Source organism: Eschrichtius robustus, chromosome 8 (assembly GCF_028021215.1).
Source record: "Eschrichtius robustus isolate mEscRob2 chromosome 8, mEscRob2.pri, whole genome shotgun sequence".
Taxonomy (NCBI): Eukaryota; Metazoa; Chordata; class Mammalia; order Artiodactyla; family Eschrichtiidae; genus Eschrichtius; species Eschrichtius robustus.
The window spans coordinates 102,746,005-102,770,232 of record NC_090831.1 but is presented as its reverse complement, the minus strand read 5'-3'; the positions used below and the strand labels follow the sequence as shown (position 1 = coordinate 102,770,232).

The window sequence follows — 24,228 nt, the reverse complement described above, 5'->3', positions numbered from 1 at the left end:
ATAATCAGGGTTTGGAAAAATTATTTTGGAAAGAAATATTATTTGTGATTGGGGTCAAAAATTATTTTGGTTATTTTTGTTAGAACTACAATGTTAACACCACAATGTTTTTGAGTGCCTTTTTGTGTTGGGCACTGTACCAGGGTGCTTGGGTCATAAAGAGGTCCTTGACCTCAAATTTTCAAATGATTTACTTTTTTTGTGGTTATTTGTGATTATACCTAAATCTTATTTCAGACAAGGTGGAATAGTAGGTGAGCATTATAGATGTCTGAGTCATGAAAGGATTAGTAAAAATTTAAATGAGATGCCTTCTTTTTAAAGGTAGGGAACAAAGAGATGAAATAAAATATAAAACGTATTCTTTGTTCTTATCTTTTCTGTTTTTTGTAAGACAGTTTAGTTAGCATATAAATACTCTAACTATATTAAAAATTTATAAACATAAAAGAAAATAATTTCATAAAGGGCATAGATATGAGAATAATATTTCAACTTGCTATTGTAAAAAATTTGACATAGGTTTTATAGTTAGCAGTTATTTTGTCTGTTGTAGCTGAATAATTTGGATCCAGAATTGAAGAATCTTTTTGATCTGTGTGGAATCTCAGAGGCACAACTTAAAGACAGAGAAACATCAAAAGTTATATATGACTTCATTGAAAAAACAGGAGGTGTTGAAGCTGTTAAAAATGAACTACGAAGGCAAGGTAACTTTTATTTCTATTCAGGCATTGTGATCTATTTTTTCTTTTGAATCTTTTGAGGTCAGTTTCATGGACGACAGCTACATACATTCATGTGATCCTTCCTTAAGCAGAATGTTCAAATTTATGGAGAACTAGTTTGGCCTAGTGTACTGTGTTTTACATTATTTCAGTATAATTGAAAAACTTGTCAAGGCTTTTCTTATTATTAAAAAGTCTTATATTAAATTAATGAAAATTCATACGAAATCTTCTGGCTATTTGTTTTAGAATAAAAAATAATAGCTGCATAATATTTCACTTACTGAATCTTAGAGACCACTATCAATGTTGTTTTTATTACAATTCAGAAGTAGTAATTTAAATATGAATTCTGTAATGTATAATAAGCATTTTCAGAATATAAATAATGAAAAATCTATTTATTTTGAAAGACATTTTTTTTCTTGGCTAAAGTATAAAATTTGTCATTCGGTACCTGAGAGCCCAAACAACTTGCAACCTTTTAAGATCTGATATTTTATTTAAATCACCTTGTTTTTTGGTCGTATCTTAATAATTATCACAATAAAATGCAAATACAGTTAATTCTGAGTTTTCTCATATGACAGTTATCTCTTTGCCACCTTATTCATTTGGGGTTACTTTTCTTCTTCCTAGTTTTTGCATACTCATGATAGATAGTGTAGCAAAACAAAAGCTCCAGTTAATCATAGCATTCTTCTGAAGAATTTAACTCATTTTCAGTTAGGTATTTGACTTACCTGTATCTTTTTCACTGCTGATGTTCATTCATTCACTCATTCATATATTCAGTAAACATTGTTATGTCAGCACTGGTCTCTACTCAGGATATTTAGATATAAAGGTATGGTTTCTGCCCTCAGAAATCTTACAGTCTGGTGTGACAACAGGTATGTAAACAAGTATATAGTCATAATTACTGTTGTGGAAACACAATGCTAGTTCCACTGAAACTAGTATGATGCTAATTTATCTTATTTCATGAGAAGATTACATTTCCAAATTCTATGGATTTTTAATAAAAACATCTGGGGCACAGCAACATTATCATTTTTTAATGCTGCCAGAATGAGTTGTAGTTACAGTTAGTATACAGATGATGGAAGGTCTTGAGGACCCCTAGTTTGTTCCTTGACTCTCTTTTTCTCCACTGTTACCACTCACCTTCACCTCATACCAAAATATTCTCAGGGTCTCTCTGAGTTCTCTGAATTTATAAGTTTATAAATACTCTTGACATTTATTAGTCCGTACTGCTGCCCTCTCACCTGAATATCTGTAACTGAGAGTTGTCTGTATTAACTTGATTGAGTTTGTTTTTTAAACTTTATTATTACTGCTTTTTATTCTAATTGCTTTTAACACATCAAATTAGGCAAGGTCTTTCCTCAGTTAAATTACCTAAAACAAAAAAATTCACAGACATTACAAAAAACATGCTTTGGGAACTTATACTCAAGATTCATATACTCAAGAATCTAACTCCCAGTGTGGAACCTTTTAGACAACCAAGATTGATTTTACAGAAGGTACATTTTTTTAGAGGAAGAATAAAAAGACAGATTAATGATTTTTATTAAGGAAATGTTTTCTAGGCAAAACATATAGTGTGTTCAGAAGTATGAAAAAAAATTAGAGATGGAGAAGTTTATGAAGTTGTCATAAAAATATATTTTGTAAAACTTGAATCAAATCTCTTGAAACTTATTTTGTAAAATCATGTAATCAAATTTGTAAAAAGTAGGAGACCTTGTGATTTCCAGTGTATCTTTTTGTGTGTCTGTCTTTGCAATTGTTTGAAGTCCATTAATTTCTAATAATCTGTTCTTAGGTCCACCACAATGGAGTGGTATGTATGGGGGATGTTATTTGGCCCAGTGTACTAAATTATGCATGTATTTATTTTCAAAGACGCTAGAACTCATTTATCCTGCCTCCAAATCTAACATCCAGTAAGGTTTTCTGCCTTCTCTTCAAACTAATGTTTGGGGCTATGTAACTAATGTTACATAGATGCTAAAGTAAAAAAGGAAGTTTATTTCTATATGAGTCAGAGCTCATATTTCATCTGTAATTTAGATAATTTTTTTGAAATTCTGTGGATTACCTCTTAACAGCACCACTGTTTTTATTATTACTTAATATACTTATTTTTAGTGATTGCTTTTCACACTTGGCATTATTTCAATAACCTACATAAAATATACTTACATTTTTACATTAATTTGGGGCAGTGGGGAGGACTAAACATAAGCAAACACACAGTTATAAATGACTACTCAGAGAGTTGTTAGTATTCCCATAAATTTACATTTGTGTTGAATAATACTTGCCTGGTTTGCTTTAATCTTGATGAGAGTGCATGAGAGCAGTTTCCTGAATTCTATAAAACTACATTTCTTTTAAATATTAGTTATATTTATATTATTTTACAATTTCTGCTTATAATTCCCCTAAATATATATCTAGAGTTATCTACCAATTACTCTTAATATTAATTTGATCTGAAATAATATCTGAAAGTTAAGTATATCAACTTTTCCTTATCGTGCAGCATCAAGACGAGGTTTTTTCCATAAGCCTCAGTCTGTCTTCTTTTCTAAGCTTTGATAGTAAGAACAGTTTTATTTGTTGTAACTTTTGTGTCATGCTTTTTACTTTATGTATTTCTTAAATATCTAAGAACTATCATTGTCATTCTGATTCTGGTGTTTGTGTGACTCAGTTTTGAAAATCTGTAGGCTGCCAGACTTTCTCACAGTGGTGTGTGATCTGCTCAGCAGACATTTTTGTGCATATGAACCTAACGTGCCGTCTCTCCTCTCCTCCTGTTTTAATTCTTTCACATTTTTACCTTGGGATATGGCATATCTTTTGCATAATTTCCTTTTTTTATGTAGGCATAATACAGATTGTAAAAATAGAAAGTTGGTAATAGATGTTTTCCTCATGAAAATATAGAGATGTTTCCACTCACTTTTCAGATAATAGAAATGCTGAACTTGTGCTGTACCCAAACTTGGTGCAGCTGATAATTTATTCACTATCAATTAAGGCTCTCCCTTTGCCTGAACAATAATTTACTGTCTCTTTGAATGGGTATTAGCTGAATCCCAAATTATTCCAATAAATGTGCTTATTCCCAGTTCAAAAGAACTTTAAATCTCTCTATTGAAGAGATACATCATTGTACGTAGAAAAGATTATGGTTCCAGAGTCCTTGGTGAAACCACAGGAAATGATGGACTAATACCTTTTGTAGTAGAATAGAGTGGGTCCTTTTCCTCTTGATTAACAAACAACTAAATCATAAAAATGCTAGTTCAGACAACATTGTTTTTTGAAATGTAAACCTTAACTGATTAAAATGAAATCTTTGTATCTGCTTGAAGGATTTGATGTTACTATCTTATTCAGGGAGTGTACATAATATACATATGCCATATCCTCTTGGTTTTACCCTGTTACTATGAATTATGTTCGGAAAAGAATTTGGTTTTAGCAAGTTTAAATCTCCTTGCCTTGGATCTGGTGAGAAAATTGGGTGAACCTCAGCTGCAGCACCCAGATCTCCAGTATGCCTTGAGTGTAAATCATAGGAACTTCCCTCAGTGATGGCCTGTATCCAAGTAGGATGACTCTCCTGTTTGCAGCTATATATTATTTCCAGTTTTAAAAGTTTCTGTGCCAGGAGACAGTACCCTCGTGAGTTTTGGCCTTTCTGTATATTTCATCTAATGTTTATGACTATATTTGATAGCATATTTTAGAGTGTATTTCCCATGATTGTCCCAAATAAAATCAGAAGATAATGTTTGATTTCCTTTGAACTGAGGGGGGCTTTTTCTTCTCTGGTTTCATTGCATTATTGAGCATCTGAGCCTATTATTATTTGAAATTAAGGTAGGTATTTTTATTGTATAGATTGTAGAAATATCCATCAATAATATATTAGTTTGTACCAGTAAATACAAATAGCTGTTATGGATTTTAGGATTTCTTTATTCCTAAAAATAGTTATTTTTTCTAGTCACTCTTTAAATGAATGGAGAAATAATGAAGTTTATTATTATGTAAGTTTGCGTATGCTGTTGGTAAAATCATGTCTCTAGAAATGTAATAAATTTTATACTTTGAATTTGTTTCTCTATTTTAGCTTACATTTTCCCTTAAGTAAAATAAGAATGTATATGTCATTACTACCAGGATCATGTTAATATTTTATTAATAACTTTAATCTTACAGTGTTTAGAAATTCTCAGTTAATTTGTTAATGTCTCCTGAATAAGTAGTTGAACATTTCAGCTGAGCAACCAGCCTCCCTTAATGCCATCACTAGAATTGCTGACCATCTTTTATTAATATAGTACAATATATTCAATATATACATGATATATTGTATTATATATCACTATAATATATATTTATTACATAACTTGTATTATATATTATTATATGTTCTATACATGTAAAAATGTAGGACATTATAAATTACAAATGTAAGTTAGGTGACAAAGATTTACATTGTCAAAGAAAAAGTATTGTATTTGAGTTTAGCTCAGATTAACTTGAATAAATTCTAATAGATTACACTACATTAGCTGTTTAATTCTGAATGTAAATTAATTTTATAAAACAACTAAATATACTTGATTCTTTAAAGAGGGAAGGTATCCATTAATTTTTATTAAAATGTAAAATGTTGCTTATTGCCCAAAATGTTTAATATCATTGTTATAGTTTCATTATTATTACATAAAAATGTGTTTATTCCCTTACCTTGAGAAGTGGTGCTGATTCCTAAAAACTAAATTCTACTATTTTAGCTAATATTTTTTCAAGATAGACCAGGGCCGAGTAGTCCCAGAGTTGTAAGATGTCATCTGTGCTCAGATATCTTTGTAAAGTAAAATACGAAGATGAGGCCTCTTTTTTTCCCCTCATGTTGGTTTTTTTTAAATACATGTTGAAATGAGCCGCTTTTTCAGTATAATGTTTGCGGGGGAAAAAGCATGCTTTTCTTTTTTTCTGTTTTCATTTCAGCACCACCACCTCCACCACCGTCACGGGGAGGGCCGCCTCCTCCCCCGCCGCCTCCACATAGCTCGGGCCCTCCTCCCCCTCCTGCCCGGGGAAGAGGGGCTCCTCCTCCGCCCCCTTCAAGAGCTCCCACGGCTGCGCCGCCACCGCCGCCTCCGTCCAGGCCAGGTGTCGGAGTCCCTCCACCACCGCCAAACAGGATGTACCCTCCTCCTCCTCCAGCCCTTCCCTCCTCGGCACCTTCAGGGCCGCCGCCACCTCCTCCACCTCTGTCAGTGGCGGGGTCGATGGCACCGCCCCCACCGCCTCCACCTCCCCCGCCACCGGGGCCGCCACCTCCCCCGGGCCTCCCTTCCGATGGTGACCATCAGGTTCCAACTTCTGCAGGAAGCAAAGCAGCTCTTTTAGATCAAATCAGAGAGGGTGCTCAGCTAAAAAAAGTGGAACAGAACAGTCGACCGGTGTCCTGCTCTGGAAGGGATGCGCTTTTAGACCAGATACGGCAGGGCATTCAGCTGAAATCTGTAAGTAATCTGTTCGTTTCGGTTAGACTGCCTGTCTTAATGGAATTTTAAAGCAATTATAAGACATCTTTGAAAAAAGTTTTGTTTTTACTTTTTCTCTTGGTGTGTGTTTTTTTAACCCTTACATACCCTAAAATGCATGTTTATGCCTTTACCTGTGTGATCCATACTTCTGTATCAAAATATCACCCCAGAAAGTTCCCTCATGCCTCTCCCTTCTCAAAAAGAATCACTGACCTGATTTCTATCACCATAGGTTTAGTTTGCCTATTCTAGAACTTCGTATAAAGAATCTTGCACTATGTCTGCAATCCGTCGTTCTAGACTTTTAAATAAATTTTAATTTAAAGAAAAATCTTTATTAAACTATACAGAAGTAAACATAGCCCTGTTGAAACCAATTGTAATCATTCTGGCAAAGTCAAACCATTAACTTTATGAAAACTAAACCATATTTTAAAGTTTCTGTGTCTGAAATTTAGATTAGTAGAGAATCAGACTCCACAGAAAATTCAAAGAGTTCTAATTAGAATTTCTATAGTGACAGATAATTTTGGATTCTCTGAATTGGTTGAGGTCATCGTTTAATCTCTAGAGCAGAGGTTGGCAAACTTTTTTCTTTAAAGGACCAGACAGTAAATATTTTAGGCTTGCAGGCCATATGGTATCTGTTACAGCTGCTCAACTCTGCTATTATACCACAAAAGCAGCAGCCATAGACAGCACATAAGTGAATGGGCATGATTGTGTTCTATAAAGCTTTATTTATGGACACTGAAATTTGAATTTCATATAATTTGCACATATCACAGATATTCTTCTTTTGTTTTCTTTCAGCCATTTAAAAATGTGTAAAAATCATTCTTAGCTTTAAAAAAGTTATACAAAGACAGGGGACAGGCTAGATTTGGTCCATGGCAGTAGTTTCCTGACCCCTGACCTAGAGCCTAACCTGCCTAACATTCACATGCTTCCTCTGGGCCTTTATGTGTGGTCTCTCAGTTCCAGGAGGAACATTTGCTCTGCAGGGCTTCAGGCAGGTTATGGATGGTAGATTTTTCTATGCAGTAAATGGAGCTGAAAGGAGATTTTAATTGAAAATTATTTTGCAATGTGTAGAGAATTATGATAACTTTCTAAATCTCAGAAGCTTTAGCTAGGAAGAGAATGATGGCTAGGGAACACAACTAATCGAATGAAAGCATTTAAACGTTAACCTAGAGCAGATTTAAGAAACTTCTTTAAAATGTGTCTACATCCTTTCTTAATATGTATTCAGGATGATACTTAGATCAGCCTGTGAACAATCACCTCTGCTCCCTCTCCCCATTTAGTTCAGACTACAGGTTTCTCAGGAGCAGTTGAAGAACTTTGAATAGTTGTTGGTGGGGAGAATTATTGTCAAAATGACCACAGCCCAGGTGAATAGCAGATTTTAATGGGGTCATATACTTTAGAACTTCAAATACCTAAGTGGACCCTTGGACAGCAATGAGAGTTAGGGGTGCCAGCCCCCTCAGCGGTCAAATCTGTGTATAACTTTTGCCTCCCCAAAACTTAATTACTAATGGCCTACTGTTGACTGGAAGCCTTAGCAATAACATAAACAGTTAATTTAACACATATTTTGTATATGTACTATATACTGTATTCTTACAACAAAGTAAGCTAGAGAAGGGAAATGTTATTAAGAAAATCATAAGGAAGAGAAAATACGTTTACAGTACTGAACTGTATGTATCGATACTGTAAGTTTACCTCATCTGTTTACAAGATGAATGATCTATCTGTTAGTACCTACATCAATTTGGTCAATATTGTCTTATTAATATAATACAAACACTGTAGATGTTATATGTAATACTAACAGTAGACATCAAAAATGAAAAGAATGTGAGAAATTTATATTTATTTACAGGTATAACAATTCATGCAGCGATAACAGAGAGACAGCCATATGATTGCTTTATGGTAGCCTAGCATATTCAATATGATTGCTTCACAGTAGCTAGCCTATATACTAGTGAATGAATCGTTATAAAATTTTTATGGCATACGTTAGTACAGTCATATTCATAATACTGTATTGGGAACATTGTTATATTTTTTTTCAAAAACCACTCGCCTGTGAAGGTAGGCAGATATGCAGTTTCTCCAGTTACGAGAGAGAGGGGCATACTGTATGGTAATGTAATTCTTCGAAAGCAAAGTTGTAAAACAGTAAGAAAACTAACACAGTATTAATTTTATATTAAATATCCCTCACCTTATGCCTATGTAAGGAGCAGCTGTCCACTTCAACTCTTGCACACAGTGTTCTACATGATGAATACTTAGGTGATGATGATGATGACACAAAAATATTTCATACAGTCCTTGCTGTATAGTTATTAGATTTTCACACAGAGACACACATACACAACAGATAAATTTATTAACTGTACAGCATGATGATTACTATTCATTAAGTGGAAGTAGATCATTGTAAAGGGCTTAATCCTTGTTGTCACGTTGAGTAGGCTGAAGAGGAGGAGGAGGAAAAGGAGGTGTTGGTCCTTCTTGCTGTCTCAGGAGTGGCCTCAATGGAAGAGGTGGAGGGAGGGGTAAAGGGAGGCAGGAGAGGCAGGCACACTAATTTTATAGAACTATATCATATTGGGTTGGCCAAAGAGTTTGTTCGGTTTTTCCCGTAAGATGGCTCTAGTAGCGCTTTAGTTGTCTTTAACTTCATTCGAAACAATTTTTTTAGATTGTATTGTGACAGCTGTCATATCAGCATGCATTAAAAAAAAAAAAACTTACCAAAAATTGGTGAATTTTTGTGTAGCCATTTTAATATTGAAAATGGAAGAAAAACAACATTTTCAGCATATTATGCTTTATTATTTCAAGAAAGGTGAAAACGCAGCCGAAACGTAAAAAAGGATTTGTGCAGCATATGGAGAAGGTGCTGTGACTGATCGAACGTGTCAAAAGTGGTTTGCGAAGTTTCATGCTGGAGATTTCACGCTGGATGACGCTCCACGGTCAGGGAGACCAATTGAAGTTGATAGCGATCGAATCGAGACATTAATTGAGGACAATCGGTGTTATACCATGCTTGAGATAGCCAACATACTCAAAATATCCAAATCAAGCGTTGAAAATCATCTGCACCAGCTTGGTTTATGTTCATCGCTTTGATGTTTGGGTTCAACATAAGCAAAAAAAACCTTCTTGACCGTATTTCCACATGCAATTCTCTACTGAAACATAACGAAAACATTCCGTTTTTAAAACAAATTGTGATGGGCAATGAAAAGTGGATACTGTACAATAATGTGGAACGGAAGAGATCGTGGGGCAAGCGAAATGAACCACCACCAACCACACCAAAGGCCGGTCTCTGTCCAAAGAAGGTGATGTTGTATATATGGTGGGATTGGAAGGGAGTCCTCTATTATGAGCTCCTTCCGGAAAACCAAACAATTAATTCCAACAAGTACTGCTCCCAATTAGACCAACTGAAATCAGCACTTGACGAAAAGCATCTGGAATTAAGTCAACAGCAAATGCATCATCTTCCATCAGGATAATGCAAGACCGCATGTTTCTTTGATGACCAGGCAAAAACTGTTACAGCTTGGCTGGGAAGTTCTGATTCATCCGCCATATTCACCAGACATTGCACCTTCAGATTTCCATTTATTTCGGTCTTTACAGAATTTTTTTAATGAAAAAAATTTCAATTCCCTGGAAGACTATAAAAGGCACCTGGGACAGTTCTTTGCTCGAAAAGATAAAAAGTTTTTAGAAGATGGAATTATGATGTTGCCTGAAAAGTGGCAGAAGATAGTGGAACAAAAGGGTGACTACGTTGTTCACTAAAGTGATTGGTGAAAATGAAAAATGTGTCTTTTACTTTTACTTGAAAACCAAAGGAACTTTTTGGCCAACCCAATAATTTCCTTTGTTTTAGTTTTAGTACCCATATCATAGAAGGGTCCATGTTGTAAAAGAAGTCAAATGCAGTCTTGAATAATCCGAGAACCCTTCTTTCTGCCAGATTGTCTAATGTCAATTTGTTTTCCTGGCACTGCTTCTTCTACATTTTCTTCATCATCCTCTGGCACTGGTTTGGAAACACTCATCTTTATCAAGTCATCTTCTGTTAATTTTTCTGGTGTGGTGTCTGTTAGCTCTTTTATTTCTCCAAGATCCATATCTTGAAACTCTTCACCACCACTACCACCACGCCCCGCCACCTTTTTTGCCATATCAATGATCTCTTTCATGATTTCCTTGCTTGGCTCTGTTGTAAATCCTATGAAGTCATATAGAACATCTGGATACAGTTTCTCCAGCAGGAATTTACTGTTTCGGGCTTGATGGCTTTCACCGCTTTTTCTGTAAGAACAATGGCATCTTCCGTGATGTAATCCTTCCAGACTTTCATGATGTTCTCTCTCTTGGAGTTGTCTTCTGTAGTTGACAGTTCTTTACATAGAGTACCATGTGTAATGAGCCTTAAAGGTCTTTATGACCCCCTGATCTAGAGGCTGAATTAGACATGTTGTGTTGGGGGCAAGTAGACCACTGTGGTGTTGAAGTCATGGGGTTCTGGGTGGCCTGGGCACTCTCCAATATCAAAAGAACTTTATAAGGTGGTCCCTTACTGGCAAGGCAGCTCCTAACTTCAGGGACAAAGCATTGATGAAACCAATTTAGAAAAAGGGTTCTCCTTGTCCAGGCCTTTTTGTCATCTAACCAAAAGACTGGCAGCTGGTGTTTATCTTTTCCCTTCAACAAGAGTTAGCAAATTTATAGATAAGGGCAGTCCTGATGGTAAACCTGACTGCATTTGCACAGAACAGCAGAGTTAACCTATTGCTTCTCAATCCCGGTGCTTGCTTCTCTTCCTTACTTATAAATGTCCTTTGTGGCATTTTTCTTCCAGGGCACTTATAGGACACTTTCATCTACATTTAAAACCTATTCAGGCAGATATCCTTTCTCCTCTATTATTTTCTTAATGGCATCTGGAAACTCCTCTGCTGCCTCTTGGTCGGCAGAAGCTGCTTTTCCTGTTATCTTCACATTTTTAAAGCCAAAATTATCAAACCGCCTTTCTAAAATTACCAAACCGTCCTTTGCTGGCATTAAATTTTCCAGCTTTAGGTCCTTCACCTTCCTTTTCATTTAAGTTGTCATATAATGACTTCACTTTTTCTCAAATCATTAGAGTCTATAGGTACACCTTTCTTATAGCAACCCTGCATCCACATGGAAGCTGCATTTTCAATATGAGGTATAAAGTTACTTCACAAAAAGTGCAAGGTTTTTGCACCTGATGGTGCAGCTGCAGCGATGGTTTCATGAATTTCTTGTTCTTTTTTTTATTATGGTCCTTAATGCTGGATTCATTTATCTTGAAACAGTGGGCAGCTGCAGCTGCAGACCTCAATCTACAGTATATATCACACAATTCAACTTTTTCTTGTAATGTCATGACTTTTCTCCGCTTCTTGGGAGCACTTCCAGTGTTACTAGTGGTACTTCGTATGGGTCCCGTGGTTTTGGTCAAGGCTTGCAGTATTGCACTAGATACAATGAAAGATACATGAGAACTGCGAGAGATCACTTTTTACTGTGATACGCGATTTATTGGAGGGACAAACTGCTCACACTAATAGCATCACAGGGAGTTTTAAGCGTATACTCACAACACTTGAGCGTACTGAAATAGCAGTAGGAGGTGGGTACAAAGTTATTACAGTAGTACAATGTGCACTACAGTTAATCGTATGCAGTTATGATTTAAAACTGCATCTTTATGTTTGTTTACGTTTCTCTCAACAGGGAATGGTGCCGTGTACAATCTGTGTATAAGCTTTAATAAATTCTATCTTTTTGTAATAGATTTGTGTATATTTTATGGTAGTAAGTGATAAAATAGATGTGTATCTATATATGTTTTATGCATTCATGACATATCTAACTTTTTCTTAATTTTTTCCATATTTCTAGGCAGTGTGATTCATATGTAAGTTTTTTCAAATGTAGCAAATCTTTAAAAAGTTTTCCAATATATTTGTTGAAAATAATCTGCATATAAGTGGACCCATGCAGTTCAAACTCGTGTTGTTCAAGGGTCAACTGTGTGTGTGTATGTAATTATTTAGTATAGCTGTGCTATTTCACTTTTAATTATACCAATATCATACCATTCTGTGGATAATATAAGTCCAGGGACAAAATTAACAAAATGACTGTTTTGTATAAACGACTGCTCATTTTAGTCAAAGTGCACATACAGCAATAGCTTCTAAATTGTATTTTTTTTTTCCTGAATCTCTACAAACTTCCTGTAGTCCCTTTTTTAATGAGTGTTGGAATCAGGGATTATTTTATATAGAAATTAGATTTTAATGAGACCCTTTGATGTTGATTTTTTTCCCCCAAATGTAGTTTATATTAGGTAAAGTACTTTAGTTAGGGATAGTTAGTTGCCTTGTGAGGTGCATTTTGAAAGCTACGCATCTGATCTCCTTAACGAGAAGTTACACGATATGAGAAGGAAGGTTCATTTTGAATTCTAGTATATATATTATGTATTATACATATTTATATTATAACTTTATATTAAGTATAATATTTAAAGTTGTAAAGCTGAGTTTTTCTAGGAAACCGTAAGTCTCTTTAATTGCTCTTAGATATCCTAAAATGTTCTTCTCCTCTAATAACTCTAGGAATCTAAATACTACCTTAGTTTTGTAAAATGATGTCCTTTGATAATCGTTTTAAAGTTTCTCATCAGCCAGGGCTTTGTGTACTAGAATGAACAGAAGTAACCCAGCTGTAAGGGCAAGTATTATTTAGGAAAAAGTTTGACTGTTGTATTAAATTTGGAAATGTATTAATGGCTTATACATTAAGGAGGGGAAATGTATCTTGGAGAATTCTTTTAAGGCAGCAGGTTTTTTTTCTTCTTAATTTTGTTAATCCTATTCTAGGCTTGATTGTTTGCTTTTTTTGTTTTGTTTTGTTTTAAAATAATAAAGTGATTCTAAGAGAGAAAGATTTTCTGGAGACAGAGATTTTTTGCTAAGGATGTGTTACTAAATTTTGCTGATTTTCCTTTCCAAGGTATCTGATGGCCAAGAGTCTACACCACCGACACCTGCACCCACTTCAGGAATTGTAGGTGCATTAATGGAAGTGATGCAGAAAAGGAGCAAAGCCATTCATTCTTCAGGTATATTTGCATGTGTATATGTATATTTAATAAATTTGAATATTTGAAGTTCTGTTTCTCTTTTTATTCTGTGACACAGTCTTTGCTAGATTTTTCCCTGCTATTGAATAACTTACTGATGTAGGTTCTAGGATGTATTTTAAGTTGTTGCAACTGTGACTAGTCTATTTGAAGCTTAATGGATGTCAAGACACCACTGTCATAACCATAAATTGGAAGAACAACTTTAGCAAAATGACGATTTTGTTTCCTAAACCAGAAATACTAATAGAATGCCTGGCAAACGACTTGTAAACAAGGCTGGAGTCCTGAATCTCATTCCTGTGACATTCTTGTGACATAAGAAATTTAGGTTTCCCTGATTTGCAAGAGTTGGGGCTGAGAAATGAGATAATTTATACTGTTTCTAGGGTTTAGTAAAGAATCCTAAAGTTTTTTGTTTCCTCTTTTTTGTTTTTTCCTGGAATAAACTAGTACTTAATTTGAGGTTATTAAACATATGCACACCACCACGTAAATGAATGTCACTTTTAAAAGAGAGAAAGAATATGGGTTTTGCTGATGTGATGGTTGAGGTTTACTGGAGAGCATGATGTACTAGAAGCAGATCTTTGTTCTTATTAAATCTATTACTTACTCCCTGTGGTGGACCTCAATTCTCCAATTTGTTACATGGAGAGAATTCATAAATCAGATGATTGATATGAACAGTAAGTAAACTAATATGCAACTAACGAGCAGATTGCCTAGCACATAGTAGGTGTTCAATAAATGTTATTTTCCTTCTCTTTCTTTCTCCTTAAGGCTGTGGGTATCTAAGATCTTTTAGCAAGATTTGTTTTTCTTAAATAGGCATTTTTATTTCCATACTGTGTTACAAAGATAGGATAGGTTAATTCAGTCCACAAATATTTATTGTGGAATAATAATAAAATAAAAAAACAACAAAAATCCCTGCCTTCATGGAGCATGCATTCTAGTGAGAAAGAGAGAGACAATAAATAAAACAAATTAGAAAATATGTATATTAAATGGTGATACGTACTAAGGACAGAAATTAAGCAGAAAAGGGAGATATAAGGACTAACAGGCCGTGAGAGGGAAGTTCATTTTGAAAGAGGATAATGAGGCCTACCTAAGATGTCATTTGAGAAAAGACCAGACGGAGTTCAGGGAGTAAACCATGTAGAAAACAGGAAAGTGTGTAACAGCCAGTACAAAGTTCCTGAGGTTGAGGAACAACACCAACCAAGGTCAGTAGGGCTGGAACAAGATAGCAAGAGAAAGAGGAATAAGGAATGTAGTATGAGAGGTGGCAGGGGGCCGGGAGTAAGGCTTTGGAAGCCATGAATGTGATGGGAAGCCACTGGAAGGTTCTTAGCAGAGGAGTGGCAGTGATGCAAGCTAGAGATGATGCAGGTTTCAGTCAGGTTGGTAGCACCTGAGAAGTGGTTGGATACCAGTTATACTTTGAATGTAGAAGTCATTGGGTTTGCTGATGGATTGGAAGTGAGGTTTGGGAAAAAAAGGAGTGATGCATAACTCTGAGGTTTTTGAACTGAGCAGCTGAAAGAGTGAAATTTTCATTAACAGAGTGGGAAAGATTTAGGAGTGGCAAGTTTGAAAGGAAAGATTAGGAATTTGGTTCTGTACATATTAAATTTGAGATACTTATTAAAAAATTAAAAGTAGATATTGAGTAGACATTTGGTTATGAGTCTGGAATTCAGAGGAGAGATGTGAACGGTTAATATAAATTTGCATGTCATTAAGATATACATGGTATTGAAAGTTATGGAACTGGATGAGATCATCAAAGTGGGTATAAATGGAGAAGAGAAAGTCTAATGAGTTCGGAGCACTGGAGAGTGTGGTATCTTAGAAGTCAGGTGAAGAAATGTTTGAAGGAGGATGGAGTGATCATCTGGGTCAGGTGGGTATGACGGGTCAGGAGAATGAGAACAGAGAATTGAGCTTTAGCTTTAGCAACTGTAGGTCCTTGGTGACCCGGAAAGAGCAGTGTCAGTGGGTTCAAGGGAGAATAGGGGGTAGAAAAGGAGGTTAGGTATTGGGACTGCCTACTCCGTTTCCTTTATGGCTTAGTGCTGATGCGGTTCCCGCCTGTCACTGGAATTATAATTGAAATTGGTAGACAAACAATGTGCTGGTTATATCTTTTACAACTTTTCTTTAAAGACAGTCATTGAAGGGGCCTTTGTTGGATTTGCAATATGTGACCCTAAAATTCAGAGAGATCAACTCAAATGTGATTTTACACGTAAAGAAACACAGGTTGAAACTGGTTACATAGATACTTAGGGACTAGAACCCAAGTCGTCTTAGTCACGTTCTAATCTTCAGCTCACTATCAAATACTCTTTAGATGTATTTTATTGATTCATTTTAAACCATTTTAGTAACTAGATTCCTCCAGGTTTGTGTTTTAGAAGCTGAATAATTAGAGAAGTCCCCTAAGAATTATGAAACGTCATTTTATTTATGCATATGTTTTAATTGTTTGTATTAATGATTCTCTTCTAGATGAAGATGAGGATGAAGATGATGAAGAAGATTTTGAGGATGATGATGAATGGGAAGACTGATCTATATATTATATATATATTTTTAAGGTGAAATACTAAACACTGCTTTCTGTCTATGGATTCTGTAAAATTATCATGTAAATGTTCTACCAATTTGCTGTATATTTTTGTTGCCTTTTTTGCTTTTTTTATTAATCTGTGCAATACCTCATGTAATCTGTAAGGGTTTGTCATAATCCTCTGCAAAGCTACTCCCTGTTACTGTGTGCACGTTTACACCAGGATGCTCACTTAATTTGTGAATATTTCCCATTCCATCAACAAGGGAGTTTAAATATTATATGTGAGACTGACAAAAACCTTAATGTAATTTAGTTACAATGCCAGAAGGAAAACACTATTTTCATACCCTACTTTTTCTGTACCTAAATTTTCTTATTAAAATCTAGTATAGCACTACATTCTTTTTTAAGTGATGCAAACTTTAGTTTATTTAGCCCCTTCATTTTGAACACATGCCACATGAATGTTGAAGCTGATACATTGCACAGTTCTCTAGACATCACTACACTGATGCAGTTTCTCAAATTTTAGCAATATGCGCTATGTAAAATCACTACGGAGATGCTAGTTGGGAAAATGAGTAACACACCTCTTACAGCAGTATTGCCTGTTACTGTACAGATGTGGTATTTGGAGGCTGGAACCATAAGGAGCCCTTGCATACCTATGCTTGACTGAGGTTATTTTTGTGCTATAGCAAATGTGGCAGGCTCTTTTAGGCAAAAATTTTAAAAATATTTTTGGTACTATTCTGAAACAAAAGTTGTTGAGGTCTGGGGATCTTTAGAGATAATTTCGTTCTACATGAACTGAAGGAGGCTATACACTGTGGTTACCTCAATATTTGGTTAAATATACTGTAAAGATCAGAACATCATAAAAGTGGTGTGGAACTAAGTATTTTTATTTTGCAGTCTGTATGGATTGAGGTATTCAGAAATACCAGATATAAAAATCTTACCTATTTGGCAAAGGTATACACTGTAATGATGAAACTATTATGCTGTTTTTTTTAAAGTTTGATAATTTCTCAAGATTTTTGTCAAATGTCAGGTGAAGGGTTACATTTTTCTTAAAAGACTGGTGGTCCCAATGTCAAATTTCTTGAAATACAAAACTGAATGACAGATTAAAAAAAAAAAAAACAAATAAAACTTTACATCCTGCACATTTGTTATGTATGCTAAATGATACAATGCCTCTCTACAATACATTAGTCTGCCTAAAGGTGGTTGTTTCATATTTATAGCATTAATTATCATACCTACCTACTTTAAATTTTAGGTAGAAAAATTATCTGATTTACATACAGACACCTATTTTTCTCACATTGAGTCATACGCAGAATGTAGTTCCAAATGTATTTCGTTACTATAGTCACAACATCCAACTAAAAATTAAGCTGTCTATAATTGTACCAACCAAAATCTAGTGTTGGCATGATCTTGACGGGCTGGACCTGCAAGATGTGGCTTGAATTTTAACCTGTTATCACATAATCTCTAGTGATCATGCATCTAGTTATCATGAGAAATAATTTAAAAGGTTTTGTTGCTGAAAGCAGTCAGTGGTGCAGTAAAACAGTTAAGTTATTCAAAGAATGTTACCTACCTTGCAGGAATAATTTAAGAACGTGGGAAAGATTCTAGACTTTTTTGTTACTTGCAAAAACAGTGCCCTCTGCTGCTGGAAGCCTTTTTCTGCTTACTCTCATTTGTATTGTGGCTTGAGCTCTGTGGGTCTGGTGTGGATGAGGCTGGACAACTACTAACCAGTAAAATTAGAAATTCGTGCAAATGGTAAATAGAACGTTGTAATTATTTAAAAAAAATAATAAACGTGTTCCTTTCTTTTGTTTTAGACATTATACAGAATTTTTAAAATATCTTAGAAATATCTTTAAAGTAATGCCAATTTAAGATCTCTGTTAACTTTGGGGCAAGGAATTCAGGGTTTCCCCGCTGACTTTGTTATGATAAAGATGTATCAGGAGCTGCTCTGAGCAGAGGATATCGATTCTTTGAATTGGAAACACAATTTGAAACACGTCAGGTGGGTATAAAATTTGCCAGTGATAATCAAGTTTATTCTTTCTTCTTAAAGGAAAAGTAAAAGACTTTGTTGTTGTTGTTTGTTGTTGTTGCACAAAGTCTGAGTCGTTATTGGTTGAAACACCGCAGCTTTGGAGCTCCGTCCAGCCGCGAAGACTAAATCCTCTTTAGACGTAAAGGTTGCATGTTTCAGTCCCCCACCGCCTTGCGTCGTGGACAGCACTACACCCGTGCACCGCCTGAGAGCCTCCCACGTGTCCTCCAGCTAAATGGTTGTCTGACAGCCTTCGCCTTTAACAGACTAGCATGAGGCTTTTTATATCTGAATGCTACGTGATAGACAGTTTCAGCTTAGCCACATGCTGTATGTATGAGATTCATAAAGACTCTCAATCATTCACTTCCATTTATCAACCGAAATTTTGTTTAGTATGTGAAATATTTTTTTGAAATGTATAGTGAATAGGATGTTGCACTGGTGGCAATTCATCATGGAGCATAATAAAATTAATTTGACCCAAATAGTATAAAATAGTGTGTTTCTTATTTGTGTATTGTCAAGAGATTAAAATGGGTAAAAAATCTTAAACTGTAGAGTATAGTAACGGGTTCATAGCAGTGAACGATAAGGGTTGAAATTTTTAGCCGGCTGCATGCCCTGAGAGTTGGAGTGTGCCGTTAGATAAACACGGTGAGCAAAAGAATGTTACACCCTGTTCTGGGAAACGTGACGGCTGCTCAGCTGTTCCCCTGGGAGCCACTGCTGTGGTACACAGAGCATTCACATTGCAAGGTCAAACCAGAACTCTCGCACACCGAAAACGTTGCAGTTTCCTAAATCAGAGTGATAGTGGAGTTTACTGGTAGTTGCAGTAGAAGCCAAATATAAAGTTCATGTGGGACTTAAATAGCTTTTAATAAATGGTATCAAAGATGGTGCTTCCTTTTAAATAGGAAATTCAGTTTTTGATAAATAGAATTTTCTGTTCTACTGGCCCTGGCACAAGTGGGTGTCTGAAGATTAAACTGAGTTACGGAATCCAGCGTGTAGGATGCTACAAAATGCTTTCGAAGAGCGTTAGTCAAATTTAAACATTTCCATAATGATATGTCCTATTAAAAATTTTGTTTCTTAAAAATTTTTTTAAAGAGGGAAGTGCCTCAGAATTGCTCTTGTCGCATTATCTTAATCTAATCAGTGAAGAAATTCCTGAAACAACTTACTCTGCTTTAGAAATGGAGTTCTTAAAGGACAACTGTAGAGATAAGGCCTATTTATAGTACAATAGAAAATTATTTATGGAAAAGTTGAGACATTTTATTTTGCACACCTATCTTATTGACATTGTCACATCATACCTCCAAAACACAGCATACTCTTTGTAATCGCTTCTTCTTTTATTCGTAGATTGTTTTCTTTTAACTTTGCTTTTAGTGAAGCCACTGGAAAAAGGTGTAATAACTTGGCTGTTATGAATATGATGGGGAACTTACTTTGCAGTTACTACTAAGACTGCCTTTACTTCTATATGTGGTACATGGTATCCTCCCTTGCCGTGAGGGAACCCATTGCAAATTTTGGCTTTATAACAGAATCTAGATAAATCAACCATAGCTTAAAAAAACTTTTTAATATACACCAATGGCCATACTAACTATTGATACACATATAGTATTACTTTTTACACAAGTCCAGTGTAAATCTAAACTGGTCATGTGTACCACCATCACGATTGACAAGTCAAGATATGAATAACACAATTACTTTGAGTAAAATATAACAGTAGCTTATAGGTGGTTTCTGGCTTAGATGTTTGTGTATGGGGGAATTTCTAGTAAATTCGAAGTAGCCCCTTAATTTTTTAACAACCAAAAAAATTTAAGGATTTAAAAAAATTTTTTATTTAAGAAGAAGTACAGTTTTAGCAGTATCAAATTGCGTTACAGAGCTTGAAGTTCCAAGTGTCATGTTGGCATTTTCTGCCTTGAATTGGTTGGCGTGTCCTGACCTAAATTCAGTTTTATCTTAGTTATTGCTAGATGTGTGAGGATTTTCATCAAGGCCTAAAGTCTAAGAATTTTTAAGCATCAATATCACCTTATTTAAACAACTGTTTATTAAAATTAAATATGTGATGGGTATTGTAAAATATAACAGTTCAGTCAGCTTCCCTCCCTCCTGAAATCTAAAATACTTAACTTCACAATTGAAAGACAGTTGGAGACAATCCAGTTATATCGAGCCTGTTCTCTTTTCCTGGGTGAGAGGGTATCCAGGGTAGTTGAGGGGCTTGCCTGAAGCCCATTAGAAAGCCAGATACTAGAAGCCAGATCTGACTACTAGGTCAGTTGCTCTTTTCCATTTATTACCATAATACTGTTCTATCCTTGTTTTCTCTGTTTTTCTTAAGTTGTGGATAAATTGCAGATTTACTTTGTTTCTGAAAGATCTATGGCTACAAATTTCACCCTTTCTCACGTGTCAGCTGGGTGTTGATAGAAGCCTCCAGCATCCTGTTGTCATGTGCCCGGGAAAGCTGGCTTACTTTGAGGAGCCAGCCTCTGACTCTAAAGCATGTGATAGTATTCTGGCTCAGTGATGGCGGTCACCCTACATTGTCCAGGCATTCAGTCATCACAGGACACTCCTGTCATTTAGTACTGGGTAGAAATGAAATTGAGCTTTTTATTCTACATCCAAATTATTTTCATTCGTTTCTTATAGATGTAAATGAGCATTGCCTTTATATAAACATACGTATTTTGTAAACCCTTACAGTCAACGGCCTCACAGAAAATTACTTTGAGAATGTATCAATCTTTCTGTATAATTTCCAACCAACAGTTGTACTGTCAATTTAAAGACCAGGAGTTCTTCCAAGGAGTACAAGGACAAACTGAACACTTTAAATCCAGTTTCCTGGTTTTCTTATTAGTGAGACAGGGGAGATTCTAATTTGGTTGCATGTACTTCACCCTTATTGTAAAAGAGGCAGGAAAATAAAACATATTTAGTATTTGTGGTGTTGAAAGAAATTAAGTGAAAGGAAAAGGCATTATGTCCAGTTAACTGTAGGGAAACAAATCATCAAAGCTGTTCATAATATCTCAATTCTGTAGTTGTCTGTAAGACAATTCTGGTTCTTAAATCAGTTTCTGGGCCTAAAAAGAAACAATCTTTCCTTTTTCTTTTCTTTCTTTCTTTCTTTCTTTTTTTTTTTTTTCAACTAGAGTGGGACTCTAAGGAGGCAGAGGATAGAAAGGAGAATTTGTGTCTGCAACCAGATTTTTGTTTTAAGATTGGGATTGGGAAAACACTCAGCAAGTAAAATTAAGAAGTATATTCATATCTCCATTTTGAAGGGTGATAACTAGTTAGGGAGAAGCTGATGAAATATTTAGCATATTTGGGTTTTGCTTGTTTATTGAGCAAGGATGTAAATGTAGAAAGGCCAACATCTTAGTTGCATATTCAGCTAAAGCTCAATCCATACTAGCCCATTCAAATGGAAATTTTTTAAATTGTTTTTCTTTTTTTTAAGACTTCTATGAACTTTGCTATGGATATTTGCTGCAGGTTGTGATGTAGTTAACATTAATAGTTAAGTGATTATGAGAGTTGAGGCTTCCCTGGCGGTCCAGTGGTTAAGACTTCGCCTTCCAAGGCAGTGGGGTGCAGGTTCTATCCCTGGTCGGGGAGCTAAGATCCCACATGCCTCATGGCCAAAGAAACCAAAACATAAAACCAGAAGCAGTATTGTAACAAATTCAATAAGGACTTTAAAAATGGTCCATATCAGAAAAACCTTTAAAAAAATAAAATCAACTTAAAAAAAAATAATTATTAGAGTCTAACTTAATAAGCATAGTCCTAGAATTGCAACCATTTTCCAAGCCACCTGTAAATGGATTCTCTTCTGTAAGTGGTCTTGCTTTGTTCATGCATGAATGCCTCTGGCCCGTATGGAACATGTTTATAAGGACCTGATGCCTCAAGATGTTTAGAAAGTTCAAGTAGATACTGAGCCCGATGAATGCTTTAGATCTGTACCAGTGCCCCACGGTTTTACAGCCAACATGTCTGGGACAACCTCATAAGGTTTATGCCAGTTAGACCACGAACAAAGAGAAATTCTACACACAACCTGAGCCCTTTCAGCATCCTTCTTTTTACTTTCCATTTTCATCACTTTGTTTTCCAGAACGCAGAACAACAGAGAAACTGGTTTGATGGGGACACTACAGTCAGCTCTCTGTTCCCGCAGGTGTCGCATCCTCTAAAGACAAAGGGCCAACTCTATTCCCTGTACTACTCCATTTTATTTTATTTTATTATACTTTACTTTTTACTTTTATTTTATTATTTTATTTATTTATTTATTTTTATTTTAAATTTTTTGCCTCACCGTGCAGCTTGCGGGATTTTAGTTCCCCAACCAGCAATCGAACCCAGGCCCTCGGCAGAGAGACCGCAGAGTCTTAACCACTGGACTGCCACTTTATATAAGGGACTCGAGCAGCCTCGGATTTTGGTATCCATGGGGTTCATCCTCTGTGTATACTGAGGGACCGCTGTATATTTTTCACATATGTTTCTTCATTTCCCAGCTAGCTAAATATTAAACCAATCATCATTACGTTGGCTATTCCAATAGCCTGCGTGGGAGAAGATGGATAGGGAGAAACATTATGCATTTGAGTTCAGTTGTAATTCTGTAAAGCTTACTCCTCACGTGGGATTTGGTGGTTGTTGGAAAAGATAGGATTCTTGTAGGAAAAAAATGTGGTTGTATTCTTTCCACTGCATGGCTGGTTAACACTTAGATGTACCACTGTTTTCATACCTTGGTCTCAGTTCATGATATATGGTAAATTATAATTGCAGTAGTGACCCCACATATGAACTGTCCGACATTATAATAAAACTTTGGAGTATCTTTCAACACATGAAAACCATTGCTGTGTCTTTATGTTGATAAGATTTTCCACAAAACAGGATGGGGATGGGCGTTGTAAAAACTGTTAACATTTTTGGAGAATCTTGCCCCCAAAGCCTTCAAATACACAAGTTTCTTAAATATTAATAGGAACCGGTGAATCAAGCAAGAAGGAACAGAAACATAAGGAAATGTTCTCCTAGATCATGTTCCCAAGTTGTCACAAATTCCCAGACATCGTATTTTCAGAGCTACTAGGTGAATGCACTTGAACGCAAGTGTTATCTTAATGCCCTATCCTAAACCAAACTATTTTAAATGATTACTGTTACTGTAAGTTGGAAGTAGGCTTCAGAATAAAACAAATCTCTCATTCCACGTATTAATATATCTACATCAGGGTAACAGAGGAAATTCATGTGACCACATAATTCTAAGACACATTGAGAAATCAGGCTCCCCTCTCAACCCCGCCTGCCAGCGCCCTAGCAGGTCTTTGTAGTTTACTCAATTACCTTCACACAATCAGGAATAGAAGGTGTGCTCATGACTGATTATGAAAGAATGGCAAAAAGGCACACGGTGAAGAAGAAAGGAGGGCTGGAAAAAACTTGACACTAGATGTTGGAGATACACTTGTGTGGGTTCCTCTAGCAGGTCACACTGGGGGAGCCACTTAACGTTATTTAAGAAATTTTCTTTGTGTTAGTGTGTATGAACAGGAACATTTATGTATTTTGATGTATAGAAAATGTATTTATGGAACCATCCTGGCCTGTGGAAATTACTAACTTGCCCAGGTATAAGTAGGAAGAATTAGTGAACTGTTTCTCAGCTGACTCCATTTAGATTGAGAAATAGCATTTTAGCCATACGTCATGATTCTTAGGAAGTTCACACGACTGCACTCAGCATCTAATGAGAAAATGTGGGGAAAACAGAAAAAGATAGGGAAAAGATTTCTATTGGTAAGCGTTACCCACAAGATTGGCAATGAGCTTAGTGGTGAAAACTTAGGCTAGTTTAAAGATTTGGTGACTCCAGGCTGTTTTACGTAGGAGTATTAACATCTGATTGCCATAAGATTTATCTCTAAATATGGCAA

The 24,228-nt window shown here is 35.6% G+C and overlaps 1 protein-coding gene across 1 annotated transcript in view; it reads left to right on the top strand.

Annotated features, from left to right (window-relative positions):
- WASL (WASP like actin nucleation promoting factor) overlaps positions 1–17,358 on the top strand; it is a 66,052-nt gene extending 48,694 nt beyond the window's left edge. The window contains exons 8-11 of the mRNA XM_068549387.1: positions 557–710; positions 5,775–6,295; positions 13,421–13,529; positions 16,071–17,358. Of these exons, the coding sequence (XP_068405488.1) occupies positions 557–710; positions 5,775–6,295; positions 13,421–13,529; positions 16,071–16,132 (846 nt within the window). The 3' untranslated portion in view covers positions 16,133–17,358. The remainder of the gene's footprint in view (positions 1–556; positions 711–5,774; positions 6,296–13,420; positions 13,530–16,070) is intronic.
- The last annotated feature ends 6,870 nt before the right edge of the window (positions 17,359–24,228 follow it).